Raw genomic sequence first — 13,255 nt, forward strand, 5'->3', positions numbered from 1 at the left:
AACCCACAACCCTGGCGTTGCAAGCGCCATGCTCTACCAACTGAGCCACACTGAGCCACACGGGACCACACGGGACCACTATATAGTGCACTACTTTAGACCAGAGCCCTATTCCCTATATAGTGCACTACTTTAGACCAGGGCCCTATTCCCTATATAGTGCACTACTTTAGACCAGAGCCCTATTCCCTATATAGTGCATTACTTTAGACCAGAGCCCTATTCCCTATATAGTGCACTACTTTAGACCAGAGCCCTATTCCCTATATAGTGCACTACTTTAGACCAGAGCCCTATTCCCTATATAGTGCACTACTTTAGACCAGAGCCCTATTCCCTATTATAGTGCACTACTTTAGACCAGGGCCCTATTCCCTATATAGTGCACTACTTTACACCAGGGCCCTATTCCCTATATAGTGCACTACTTTAGACCAGGGCCCTAGGGGCTATATAGGGAATAGGGTGCCATTTGGGATAGAAGCAGGGACTCAAGTCTCTCACAGAAGAGATATGAATCAGGAACATGGTTTCTACTGCACAGACTACAGGCTACAGGGAGGAGAAACAGGGATGTGTAGAAAATGATGACACAAAAGTATATTTTACCATTCTACTCAACTCAATCTAATCACAGACAAACAACAGACCAACCAACCAACCCGATTCCCCAATTAAAAAATGACACCTAAAAAAAAATCTGGCACAAAAAAAGGGGCAGCCAATCTCAAACAAAAGATGAATAAATTATGTCTCTAAAGCGCAAAAAAAAACAATTTGCCACAGAAAGCCAAACTGACTAAGCCAATCACAGCCAAGCAGAGGCGGAGCCACAGGACAGGAAGTAGCCTAGCTGAAGGCCCGGGAGCGGTTGAGCGGGCGGTGTTACCTGGGCAGGTCGCGGTGCAGGCACTTTTCTGGACATTCTGTCCGTCGCATGCCACGCCCCCGTTCAGCGGCGTGGGATTGGTGCAGCTGCGGCTCCTCCTCTGCCAGCCACGCCCACAAACTGAGCTGCACGCCGACCACGTTGTCCAGGTAGACCAACCGCCGTTCACTGTCACCGTGATGAAGTGATGGAGGGAGAGGAGGAAGGACGCCAAGGGGTAAGGTAGGGGAGGGGTGGGATGGAGGGTGGAGGGAGGAGAGGAGGAGAGGAGGAGAGGAGGGTAGGGAGAGGACGGAGGTGGGGTGGGAAGAGGAGTGAGGGAGAGAGGGAAGAGAGGAGGAGAGGAGGAGAGGAGGAGAGGAGGTTAGGGAGAGGATGGAGGTGGGGTGGGAAGAGGAGTGAGGGAGAGAGGGGAGAGAGGGAAGAGAGGAGGAGAGGAGGGTAGGGAGAGGACGGAGGTGGGGTGGGAAGAGGAGTGAGGGAGAGAGGGGAGAGAGGGAAGAGAGGAGGAGAGGAGGAGAGGAGGGTAGGGAGAGGACCGAGGTGTGGTTGGAAGAGGAGTGAGGGAGAGAGGGAAGAGAGGAGATGAGGAGGAGAGGAGGAGAGGAGGGTAGGTAGAGGACGGAGGTGTGGTGGGAAGAGGAGTGAGGGAGAGAGGGAAGAGAGGAGGAGAGGAGGAGAGGAGGAGAGGAGGTTAGGGAGAGGATGGAGGTGGGGTGGGAAGAGGAGTGAGGGAGAGAGGGGAGAGAGGGAAGAGAGGAGGAGAGGAGGGTAGGGAGAGGACGGAGGTGGGGTGGGAAGAGGAGTGAGGGAGAGAGGGGAGAGAGGGAAGAGAGGAGGAGAGGAGGAGAGGAGGGTAGGGAGAGGACCGAGGTGTGGTTGGAAGAGGAGTGAGGGAGAGAGGGAAGAGAGGAGATGAGGAAAGGAGTGGAGGGAAGGAGGAAGGGATTGAGCGACAAAAAAGCCAGGGTTACCCGACATGGGTGGACAGATATTAAAGGGGGCCTTTCTGATGTATTATGGACAGATATATATTAGTGGGTTCTGACTGACTACTGTACTGTAGGCGTGATGCTGTCTGCTGGCCTGTGATATATGTACTGTAGGCGTGATGCTGTCTGCTGGCCTGTGACTACTGTAATGTACTGTAGGTGTGATGCTGTCTGCTGGCCTGTGATATATGTACTGTAGGCGTGATGCTGTCTGCTGGCCTGTGACTACTGTAATGTACTGTAGGTGTGATGCTGTCTGCTGGCCTGTGATATATGTACTGTAGGCGTGATGCTGTCTGCTGGCCTGTGATATATGTACTATAGGTGTGATGCTGTCTGCTGGCCTGTGATATATGTACTATAGGTGTGATGCTGTCTGCTGGCCTGTGACTACTGTAATGTACTGTAGGTGTGATGCTGTCTGCTGGCCTGTGATATATGTACTGTAGGTGTGATGCTGTCTGCTGGCCTGTGAATACTGTAATGTACTGTAGGTGTGATGCTGTCTGCTGGCCTGTGACTACTGTAATGTACTGTACTGCGCTGCGCTCTCTAGCTGTGGCATGTACTGTAGCTGTGCTGTGCTGCGCTCTGTAGCTGTGGTATGTACTGTAGCTGTGGTATGTACTGTAGCTGTGCTACGCTCTGTAGCTGTGGTATGTACTGTAGCTGTGCTATGCTCTGTAGCTGTGGTATGTACTGTAGCTGTGCTGCGCTCTGTAGCTGTGGTATGTACTGTAGCTGTGCTACGCTCTGTAGCTGTGGTATGTACTGTAGCTGTGCTACGCTCTGTAGCTGTGGTATGTACTGTAGCTGTGCTACGCTCTGTAGCTGTGGTATGTACTGTAGCTGTGCTGCGCTCTGTAGCTGTGGTATGTACTGTAGCTGTGCTACGCTCTGTAGCTGTGGTATGTACTGTAGCTGTGCTGTGCTCTGTAGCTGTGGTATGTACTGTAGCTGTGCTGCGCTCTGTAGCTGTGGTATGTACTGTAGCTGTGCTGTGCTCTGTAGCTGTGGTATGTACTGTAGCTGCGCTGCGCTCTGTAGCTGTGGTATGTACTGTAGCTGCGCTGCGCTCTGTAGCTGTGGTATGTACTGTAGCTGTGCTGCGCTCTGTAGCTGTGGTATGTACTGTAGCTGTGGTATGTACTGTAGCTGTGCTGCGCTCTGTAGCTGTGGTATGTACTGTAGCTGTGGTATGTACTGTAGCTGTGCTGCGCTCTGTAGCTGTGGTATGTACTGTAGCTGTGGTATGTACTGTAGCTGTGCTGCGCTCTGTAGCTGTGGTATGTACTGTAATTGTGGTATGTACTGTAGCTGCGCTGCGCTCTGTAGCTGTGGTATGTACTGTAGCTGTGCTGCGCTCTGTAGCTGTGGTATGTACTGTAGCTGTGGTATGTACTGTAGCTGTGCTGCGCTCTGTAGCTGTGGTATGTACTGTAGCTGTGGTATGTACTGTAGCTGTGCTGCGCTCTGTCGCTGTGGTATGTACTGTAGCTGTGGTATGTACTGTAGCTGCGCTGCGCTCTGTAGCTGTGGTATGTACTGTAGCTGTGCTGCGCTCTGTAGCTGTGGTATGTACTGTAGCTGTGGTATGTACTGTAGCTGTGCTGCGCTCTGTAGCTGTGGTATGTACTGTAGCTGTGGTGTGTACTGTAGCTGTGGTGTGTACTGTAGCTGTGAATATATAGTTAAGGTAACTGTCATTCACTTTCTCAAACTAGACACTGGCCGTGTCCAAATATCCAAATACTACATACTTGAACTGCATACTATGTACTCATCGTTGCATACTATTTAGCACGTACCGTTTAGTAAAAGGTATGCAGTGTGCCACGGCCGCAACGCATTAGCGGCGCCTGACTGAGTAGGTGGGGCGGGGCCGAGGGAGGGTGGATTTGTCCAAATTCAACAGACCTACATCACATTAACCAGCCTGATAATAGCTAATTTCCGATATGATTAATTTCTCTGAACTCTGATTAGAATAGACCTGCTCAGGCTTGTTCTAGACCGCCTCAGGCTGGTTATAGGCCTGCTCAGGCTGGTTATAGGCCTGCACAGGCCGGTTATAGGCCTGCTCAGGCTGGTTATAGACCTGCTCAGGCTGGTTATAGGCCTGCTCAGGCTGGTTATAGACCTGCTCAGGCTGGTTATAAACCTCCTCAGGCTGGTCATAGGCCTGCTCAGGCTGGTTCTAGACCTGCTCAGGCTGGTTTTAGACCTCCTCAGGCTGGTTCTAGACCTGCTCAGGCTGGTTATAGACCTCCTCAGGCTGGTTCTAGACCTGCTCAGGCTGGTTATAGACCTGCTCAGGCTGGTTCTAGACCTGCTCAGGCTGGTTCTAGACCTGCTCAGGCTGGTTATAGGCCTGCTCAGGCTGGTTCTAGACCTCCTCAGGCTGGTTCTAGACCTGGTCAGGCTGGTTATATGCCTGCTCAGGCTGGTTCTAGACCTCATCAGGCTGGTTCTAGACCTGCTCAGGCTGGTTCTAGACCTGCTCAGGCTGGTTCTAGGCCTGCACAGGCCGGTTATAGGCCTGCTCAGGCTGGTTATAGGCCTGGTCAGGCAGGTTATAGACCTGCTCAGGCTGGTTATAGACCTCCTCAGGCTGGTTATAGACCTCCTCAGGCTGGTTATAGACCTCCTCGAGCTGGTTATAGGCCTGCTCAGGCTGGTTATACGCCTGCTCAGGCTGGTTATAGACCTACTCAGGCTGGTTAGAGACCTCCTCAGGCTGGTTATAGGCAGACTATCACATTCGACCTAATGGAGTTATAGGCCTACGCAGGCTGGTTATAGACCTACGCAGGCTGGTTATAGGCCTACTCAGGCTGGTTCTAGACCTGCTCAGGCTGGTTTTAGACCTCCTCAGGCTGGTTCTAGACCTGCTCAGGCTGGTTATAGACCTCCTCAGGCTGGTTCTAGACCTGCTCAGGCTGGTTCTAGACCTGCTCAGGCTGGTTCTAGACCTGCTCAGGCTGGTTCTAGACCTGCTCAGGCTGATTATAGGCCTTCTCAGGCTGGTTCTAGACCTGCTCAGGCTGGTTCTAGACCTCCTCAGGCTGGTTCTAGACCTGGTCAGGCTGGTTATATGCCTGCTCAGGCTGGTTCTAGACCTCATCAGGCTGGTTCTAGACCTGCTCAGGCTGGTTCTAGACCTGCTCAGGCTGGTTCTAGGCCTGCACAGGCCGGTTATAGGCCTGCTCAGGCTGGTTATAGGCCTGGTCAGGCAGGTTATAGACCTGCTCAGGCTGGTTATAGACCTCTTCAGGCTGGTTATAGACCTCCTCAGGCTGGTTATAGACCTCCTCGGGCTGGTTATAGGCCTGCTCAGGCTGGTTATACGCCTGCTCAGGCTGGTTATAGACCTACTCAGGCTGGTTAGAGACCTCCTCAGGCTGGTTATAGGCAGACTATCACATTCGACCTAATGGAGTTATAGGCCTACTCAGGCTGGTTATAGGCCTACTCAGGCTGATTATAGTCCTACTCAGGCTGGTTATAGACAGACTATCACATTACACCTATACTGTAGCCCATATAGTACACACATTGAAACTTTTCTAAAGTTAAAATCAAAATGGCTGTTCACAGAAAAACGTGGACAGCCGGGTGCATCGCATATTCAGAACCACAGTATCATAATAAACTAAACCACTGATCATTGGGAACGAGATCAGAATGACTAGTAAAGGCTTGATCCATAACTTAAATAATTCAATAGGTAGCCTAGCCTATAAAACTAAACCAATCCATATGTTCAAAAGGCCTGGTTAGCATGACGTCAATAAAGCAGCCACATCCCAAGTTCCCCGGTGCCTACACATTCAAAAAAAATCCAAAGATGGGTTTTTAGTATTTAGTTTAAAAGCTCGGATGAAGGCCACGAGAACAAGAAACACTTTTCAATGAGAAAACAGAACTCCACTTTGCAAACAAACAAACAAAACAACAAAAAAAGACTTTTGTTTTTCAAAGATGTAGCCGACGATGGTGTAATACAATTGGTCATTTTAGGGAGAACCAAAAAACGACTTACATTTGAACACCACTGCAGAAGCTTCGCTATTCGGCATCTTCCCGATTAAAGTAGCCTAGTTCTGTTTTGTTGGCCTACTTGAAGAGAACTACGACCTATCACTCGCAGCCCACCTCGTCCAATGCATTGTGGGAAAGTGTGTATCAGATTCTACTAGATGAAGAGACAAAAATGTCTTCCATGCCGTCCCTGGGAGCGGTGCGTTTCACTTGAGTGGGTTGATCTTCCTGTCCGGTTTTGTGACCCCCCCCCTCGGGCTTGTGCGCTTTGAGGAGATCTTCGTGGGCTATACTCAGCCATGTCTCAGGGTAGTAAGTTGGTGGTCTGTTGATATCCCTCTAGTGGTGTGGGGACTATACTCAGCCTCGTCTCAGGGTAGTAAGTTAGTGGTCTGTTGATATCACTCTAGTGGTGTGGGGACTATACTCAGCCTTGTCTCAGGGTAGTAAGTTGGTGGTCTGTTGATATCCCTCTAGTGGTGTGGGGACTATACTCTGCCTTGTCTCAGGGTAGTAAGTTAGGGGTCTGTTGATATCCCTCTAGTGGTGTGGGGACTATACTCAGCCTTGTCTCAGGGTAGTAAGTTAGTGGTCTGTTGATATCCCTCTAGTGGTGTGGGGACTATACTCAGCCTTGTCTCAGGGTAGTAAGTTAGTGGTCTGTTGACGTCCCTCTAGTGGTGTGGGGACTATACTCTGCCTTGTCTCAGGGTAGTAAGTTAGTGGTCTGTTGATATCCCTCTAGTGGTGTGGGGACTATACTCAGCCATGTCTCAGGGTAGTAAGTTGGTGGTCTGTTGATATCCCTCTAGTGGTGTGGGGACTATACTCAGCCTTGTCTCAGGGTAGTAAATTGGTGGTCTGTTGATATCTCTCTAGTGGTGTGGAGACTATACTCTGCCTTGTCTCAGGGTAGTAAGTTGGTGGTCTGTTGATATCCCTCTAGTGGTGTGGGGACTATACTCAGCCTTGTCTCAGGGTAGTAAGTTGGTGGTCTGTTGATATCCCTCTAGTGGTGTGGGGACTATACTCTGCCTTGTCTCAGGGTAGTAAGTTAGGGGTCTGTTGATATCCCTCTAGTGGTGTGGGGACTATACTCAGCCATGTCTCAGGGTAGTAAGTTAGTGGTCTGTTGATATCTCTCTAGTGGTGTGGGGACTATACTCAGCCTTGTCTCAGGGCAGTAAGTTAGGGGTCTGTTGATATCCCTCTAGTGGTGTGGGGACTATACTCAGCCGTGTCTCAGGGTAGTAAGTTGGGGGTCTGTTGATATCCCTCTAGTGGTGTGGGGACTATACTCAGCCTTGTCTCAGGGTAGTAAGTTAGGGGTCTGTTGATATCCCTCTAGTGGTGTGGAGGCTGTGCTTTAGTAAAGTGGGTGGGGTTATATCCTACCTGGTTGGCCCTGTCGGGGGGTATCATCGGACGGGGCTAAAGTGTCTCCTGACCCCTCCTGTCTCAGCCTCCAGTATCTATTCTGCAATAGTTTATGTGCCGGGGGGCTAGGGGTCAGTCTGTTATATCTGGTGTGATTCTCCTGTCTTATCCGGTGTCCTGTGTGAATCCCCTCTCGGAGGACTTGAGCCCTAGGACCATCCCTCAGGACTACCTGGCCTGATGACTCCTTGCTGTCCCTAGTCCACCTGGCCTTGCTGCTGCTCCAGTTTCAACTGCTCTGCCTGCGGCTATGGAACCCTGACCTGTTCACCGGACGTTCTACCTTGTCCCGGACCTGCTGTTTTCGACTCTCTCTCTCTACCACACCTGCTGTCTCGAACTCTGAATGATCGGCTATGAAAAGCCAACTGATATTTACTCCTGAGGTACTGACCTATTGCACCCTCTACAACTACTGTGATTATTATTATCTGACCCTGCTGGTCATCTATGAACATTTGAACATCTTGGCCATGTTCTGTTATAATCTCCACCCGGCACAGCCAGAAGAGGACTGGCCAACCCTCATAGCCTGGTTCCTCTCTAGGTTTCTTCTATGAACAGGTCAGTTTGAAGAATAATCTGGAAGAACAATCTGGCCTTAATGGCCATGTACTTTTATCATCTCGACCTGGGCACAGCCAGAAGAGGACTGGCCAACCCTCGGAGCCTGGTTCCTCTCTTTGTTTCTTCCAAGATTCCTTCCTTTCTAGAGAGTTTTTCCTAGCCACCGTGCTTCTACATCTGCATTGCTTGCTGTGTGGGGTTTTAGGCTGGGTTTCTGTATAAGCTCTTTGTGTCATCAGCTGATGTAAAAAAAAGTGCTTTATAAATACACTTGATTGATTGAGATGTAGTATAACATCCTGTGGCATTTAAACTATACTTATTTCTCGAAAATAAACATACTGTTACGTTCGTCGAAAGAAGTGGACCAAGGTGCAGCGTGGTACTTCATTAAAATGAACACCGAAAAAACAACAAAATACAAAACGAACGTAAAGTTCTGCAGGCTACACAGCAACTACACAAAAACAAGATCCCACAAACTAAGGTGGGGGAAAAAAGGCTTCCTAAGTATGAGACCCAATCAGAGACAACGATAGACAGCTGCCTCTGATTGGGAACCATACCCGGCCAAACAAAGAAATAGGAAAACTAGATTGCCCACCCAAATCACACCCTGATCTAACCACATGGAGAAATAGAAAGGCGCGTGACACATACTGAGAATGCGTCATCGTTGTTTCCCACCATTCGTTGATTACATTACATTTAAGTCATTTAGCAGACGCTCTTATCCAGAGCAACTTACAAATTGGAAAGTTCATACATATTCATCCTGGTCCCCCTGTGGGGATTGAACCCACAACCCTGGCGTTGCAAGCGCCATGCTCTACCAACTGAGCCACACGGGACCAATGATTTCAGCAGCACTTCTCCATAGCTAATGATCAGCTGTTGTCAAAGCCAGAACGACTATGGCATTCGGGTATTTAAAGTATACTCGATTTTCAAAATTATGAACACTGTTAAATAAAATAAAAATCGCATACTCAAACGGTGTACTATTTGGTACGCAAGTATTCTGCCACGGCCACTGACTTTACTTATTATGAGACAAGATTGACAAAATATTGTCACACACCATCAGTCTAATCTTCAGCTTGTTTTAAAGACCTTCATTACTATGTATTTCCCAAAGTAGACACTTTACTGATTAAGTAAACTTTTATCTTATTCATGTTTAAAAACATTTGTGTTATTCTCAAGCTACTCATTACGTTTTTAAAGGGACCGTTAGTCTTGAACGAAAGAAGTCAACGAGGATGCCTGTCTGTCCGAATACTCTCCTCTAACAACAACCGTGTCGTAAAGCAATTGATCCATAAGCAGAGGTAAGACTTCAGGATAATTTCGTTGTCCTCTACGAGCTGGACGAAAGACACAGAAAGAATGATCCAAAGTTTTACGTCTAAGATGAACAGGAAAAAACTGAACTCAAAACTTCTTACTAAACTAAACTTCTTCCAAAACGTTTCGATCTGATTCTAAATAATAAATAATTGCTTGAAAATGCCAATCCACTTGAAAGGACTGAGCAGGGAGAGTAGTGTGGTAATTAAAGTATTGGTCAGGTCCGCTCTCGCTCTTCCCTCCCCCTGGCGCGTGAGGACGCCCGGTTGCCCTGCATCACGCACACCTGTCATCCATTACGCACACCTGTCATCCATCACGCACACCTGCCTTCCCTCGTCAAACAATATTGGACTCACCTGGACTCACTCATCACCTGTTATTACCTCCCCTTATATTTGTCAGTTTCCCAGCTTGGTTTCCCTGCTGATGCCATTGATTGTTTTTTTGTGTCTGTGTTATTAGTTTGCTGACACTGTTCCTGTCTCGTTTCGTGTCCGTTCTATATTAAATGTACCTGCTTCCCTCTCTCCAGCCTCAACTCATGCGATAGTATTTTGGTCTCTTTGGCATAACAGGCTGTGATAACATGTAGTTGATGTATGTGAAGTGTTTTACCTGTAGCTGCTACATCACCATGTAATTTAACATCACTTTCATTCTGATCTGACTGTAACTGACTATTGCAGCGACTCTAACCTGTGAATTACAATGCCTAAGTGTATGTTCCTGTGTGTGTGTGTGTGTGAGCCTCTGTGTCAAAACAGACCAACTCAAAATCAAATTAAATGTTATTTATCACATGTTTTGTCAACAACAGGTGTAGACTAACAGGGAAATGTTTATTTGCAATGTAGACAGAAATAACATAGAGAAATAATAGAAAAGTAAAACACATAATAATAAATACTGAGTAACAATAACTAGGTTATATACACTGGTACCAGTACTAATGATAACTAGGTTATATACACTGGTACCAGTACTGAGTAATGATAACTAGGTTATATACACAGGGTACCAGTACTGAGTAATGATAACTAGGTTATATACACAGGGTACCAGTACTGAGTAATGATAACTAGGTTATATACACTGGTACCAGTACTGAGTAACAATAACTAGGTTATATACACTGGTACCAGTACTAATGATAACTAGGTTATATACACAGGGTACCAGTACTGAGTAATGATAACTAGGTTATATACACTGGTACCAGTACTGAGTAATGATAACTAGGTTATATACACAGGGTACCAGTACTGAGTAACAATAACTAGGTTATATACACAGGGTACCAGTACTAATGATAACTAGGTTATATACACAGGGTACCAGTACTGAGTAACAATAACTAGGTTATATACACTGGTACCAGTACTGAGTAACAATAACTAGGTTATATACACTGGTACCAGTACTGAGTAACAATAACTAGGTTATATACACAGGGTACCAGTACTAATGATAACTAGGTTATATACACAGGGTACCAGTACTGAGTAATGATAACTAGGTTATATACACAGGGTACCAGTACTGAGTAATGATAACTAGGATATATACACAGGGTACCAGTACTGAGTAATGATAACTAGGTTATATACACAGGGTACCAGTACTGAGTAATGATAACTAGGTTATATACACAGGGTACCAGTACTGAGTAACAATAACTAGGTTATATACACTGGTACCAGTACTGAGTAATGATAACTAGGCTATATACACTGGTACCAGTACTGAGTAATGATAACTAGGTTATATACACAGGGTACCAGTACTGAGTTAATGATAACTAGGTTATATACACAGGGTACCAGTACTGAGTACTGAGTAATGATAACTAGGTTATATACACAGGGTACCAGTACTGAGTACTGACTAATGATAACTAGGTTATATACACTGGTACCAGTACTGAGTAATGAGTAATGATAACTAGGTTATATACACTGGTACCAGTACTGAGTAATGATAACTAGGTTATATACACAGGGTACCAGTACTGAGTAATGATAACTAGGTTATATACACAGGGTACCAGTACTGAGTAATGATAACTAGGTTATATACACAGGGTACCAGTACTGAGTAATGATAACTAGGTTATATACACAGGGTACCAGTACTGAGTAATGAGTAATGATAACTAGGTTATATACACAGGGTACCAGTACTGAGTCAATGATAACTAGGTTATATACACAGGGTACCAGTACTGAGTAATGATAACTGGGTTATATACACAGGGTACCAGTACTGAGTAATGATAACTAGGTTATATACATAGTGTACCAGTGTGCCGGGGTAGGAGGTAATTGAGGTAGATATGTTCATATACTGAAGGAAGGAATAAAGTGACAGATAATAAACAGTAACAGCAGCGTTTGTGACGAGTCAAAACACTGAGTGAAAAAATGGTTAATACACACAGACTGGGTAACTATTCAACTAACTATTTAACTAACTATTCAACTAACTATTTAACTAACTATTTAACTAACTATTTAACTAACAATTTAACTAACTATTCAACTAACTATTTAAAGAACTATTTAACTAACTATTCGACTAACTATTTAACTAACTATTCAACTAACTATTTAACTAACTATTTAACGAACTATTTATCAGTCTTATGACTAGGGTATGGAAGCAATTGAGGGTCCTGTTGGTGCATCGGTACCGCCTGCCGTGCTGTTGCAGAGAGAACAGTCTATGACTTGCGTAGCTGGAATCATTGACACATTTTTTGGGCCTTCCTCAGACACCGCCTGGTATACAGGTCTTGGATGGCAGGAAGCAAAGCCCCAGTGAAGTACTGGCCTTTTAGCACCACCCTCTGTAGCGTCTTCCCAAACAGTTTCCGTACCAAGCGGTGATCCAGCCAGTCAAGATGCTCTCAATGGTGCAGCTGTATAACTTTTTGAGGATCTGAGGAGGACCCGTGCCAAATCTTTTCAGCCTCCTGAAGGGGAAGAGGCGTTGGCGTGCTCTCTTCACGACATGATCGATCCTACAGCCCCGTCGATGTGAATGGGGGGGCGTGTTCAGCCATCCGTTTCCTGTAGTCCACGATCAGCTCCTTTGTCCTGCTGACATTGAGGGAGAGGTTGTTGTCCTGTGACCACACTGTGTGAGTGCGTTCGTGCCTCTGTGTGCGCTCCGTGAGAGTTCACCAATGGCACATAATGGGTATAATTGGATCATGGAAGATGATTGGATGGAATCAAGTCGTCTGAATTCTAATCAACTCTCTGTATTTACTCTCCTGGTTCAACCCGCCAATGGCACCCTACTCCCTATAACCTGTAGTGCACTATAAATAGCACCCTACTCCCTATATACTGTAGTGCACTATAATAGCACCCTACTCCATATATACTGGTAGTGCACTACAATAGCACCCTACTCCCTATATACTGTAGTGCACTATAGATAGCACCCTACTCCCTATATACTGTAGTGCACTATAAATAGCACACTACTCCATATATACTGGTAGTGCACTATAATAGCACCCTACTCCCTATATACTGTAGTGCACTATAAATAGCACACTACTCCATATATACTGGTAGTGCACTATAATAGCACCCTACTCCCTATATACTGTAGTGCACTATAAATAGCACCCTACTCCCTATATACTGTAGTGCACTATAAATAGCACACTACTCCATATATGCTGGTAGTGCACTATAATAGCACCCTACTCCATATATACTGGTAGTGCACTATAATAGCACCCTACTCTCTATATACTGGTAGTGCACTATAATAGCACCCTACTCCATATATACTGGTAGTGCACTATAATAGCACCCTACTCCATATATACTGTAGTGCACTATAATAGCACCCTACTCTCTATATACTGTAGTGCACTATAAATAGCACCCTACTCCCTATATACTGTAGTGCACTATAAATAGCACCCTACTCTCTATATACTGTAGTGCACTATAAATAG

The 13,255-nt window shown here is 46.2% G+C and overlaps 1 protein-coding gene across 1 annotated transcript in view; it reads right to left on the bottom strand.

Annotated features, from left to right (window-relative positions):
* unc5a (unc-5 netrin receptor A) overlaps positions 1-13,255 on the bottom strand; it is a gene marked incomplete at its 3' end in the record, with an annotated part of 579,979 nt that overhangs the window by 69,258 nt on the left and 497,466 nt on the right. Inside the window, exon 6 of the mRNA XM_055927842.1 lies at positions 890-1,057. Within this exon, the coding sequence (XP_055783817.1) occupies positions 890-1,057 (168 nt within the window). The remainder of the gene's footprint in view (positions 1-889; positions 1,058-13,255) is intronic.

The sequence above is a fragment of the Salvelinus fontinalis genome, chromosome 6, assembly GCF_029448725.1.
Source record: "Salvelinus fontinalis isolate EN_2023a chromosome 6, ASM2944872v1, whole genome shotgun sequence".
Lineage (NCBI taxonomy): Eukaryota > Metazoa > Chordata > Actinopteri > Salmoniformes > Salmonidae > Salvelinus > Salvelinus fontinalis.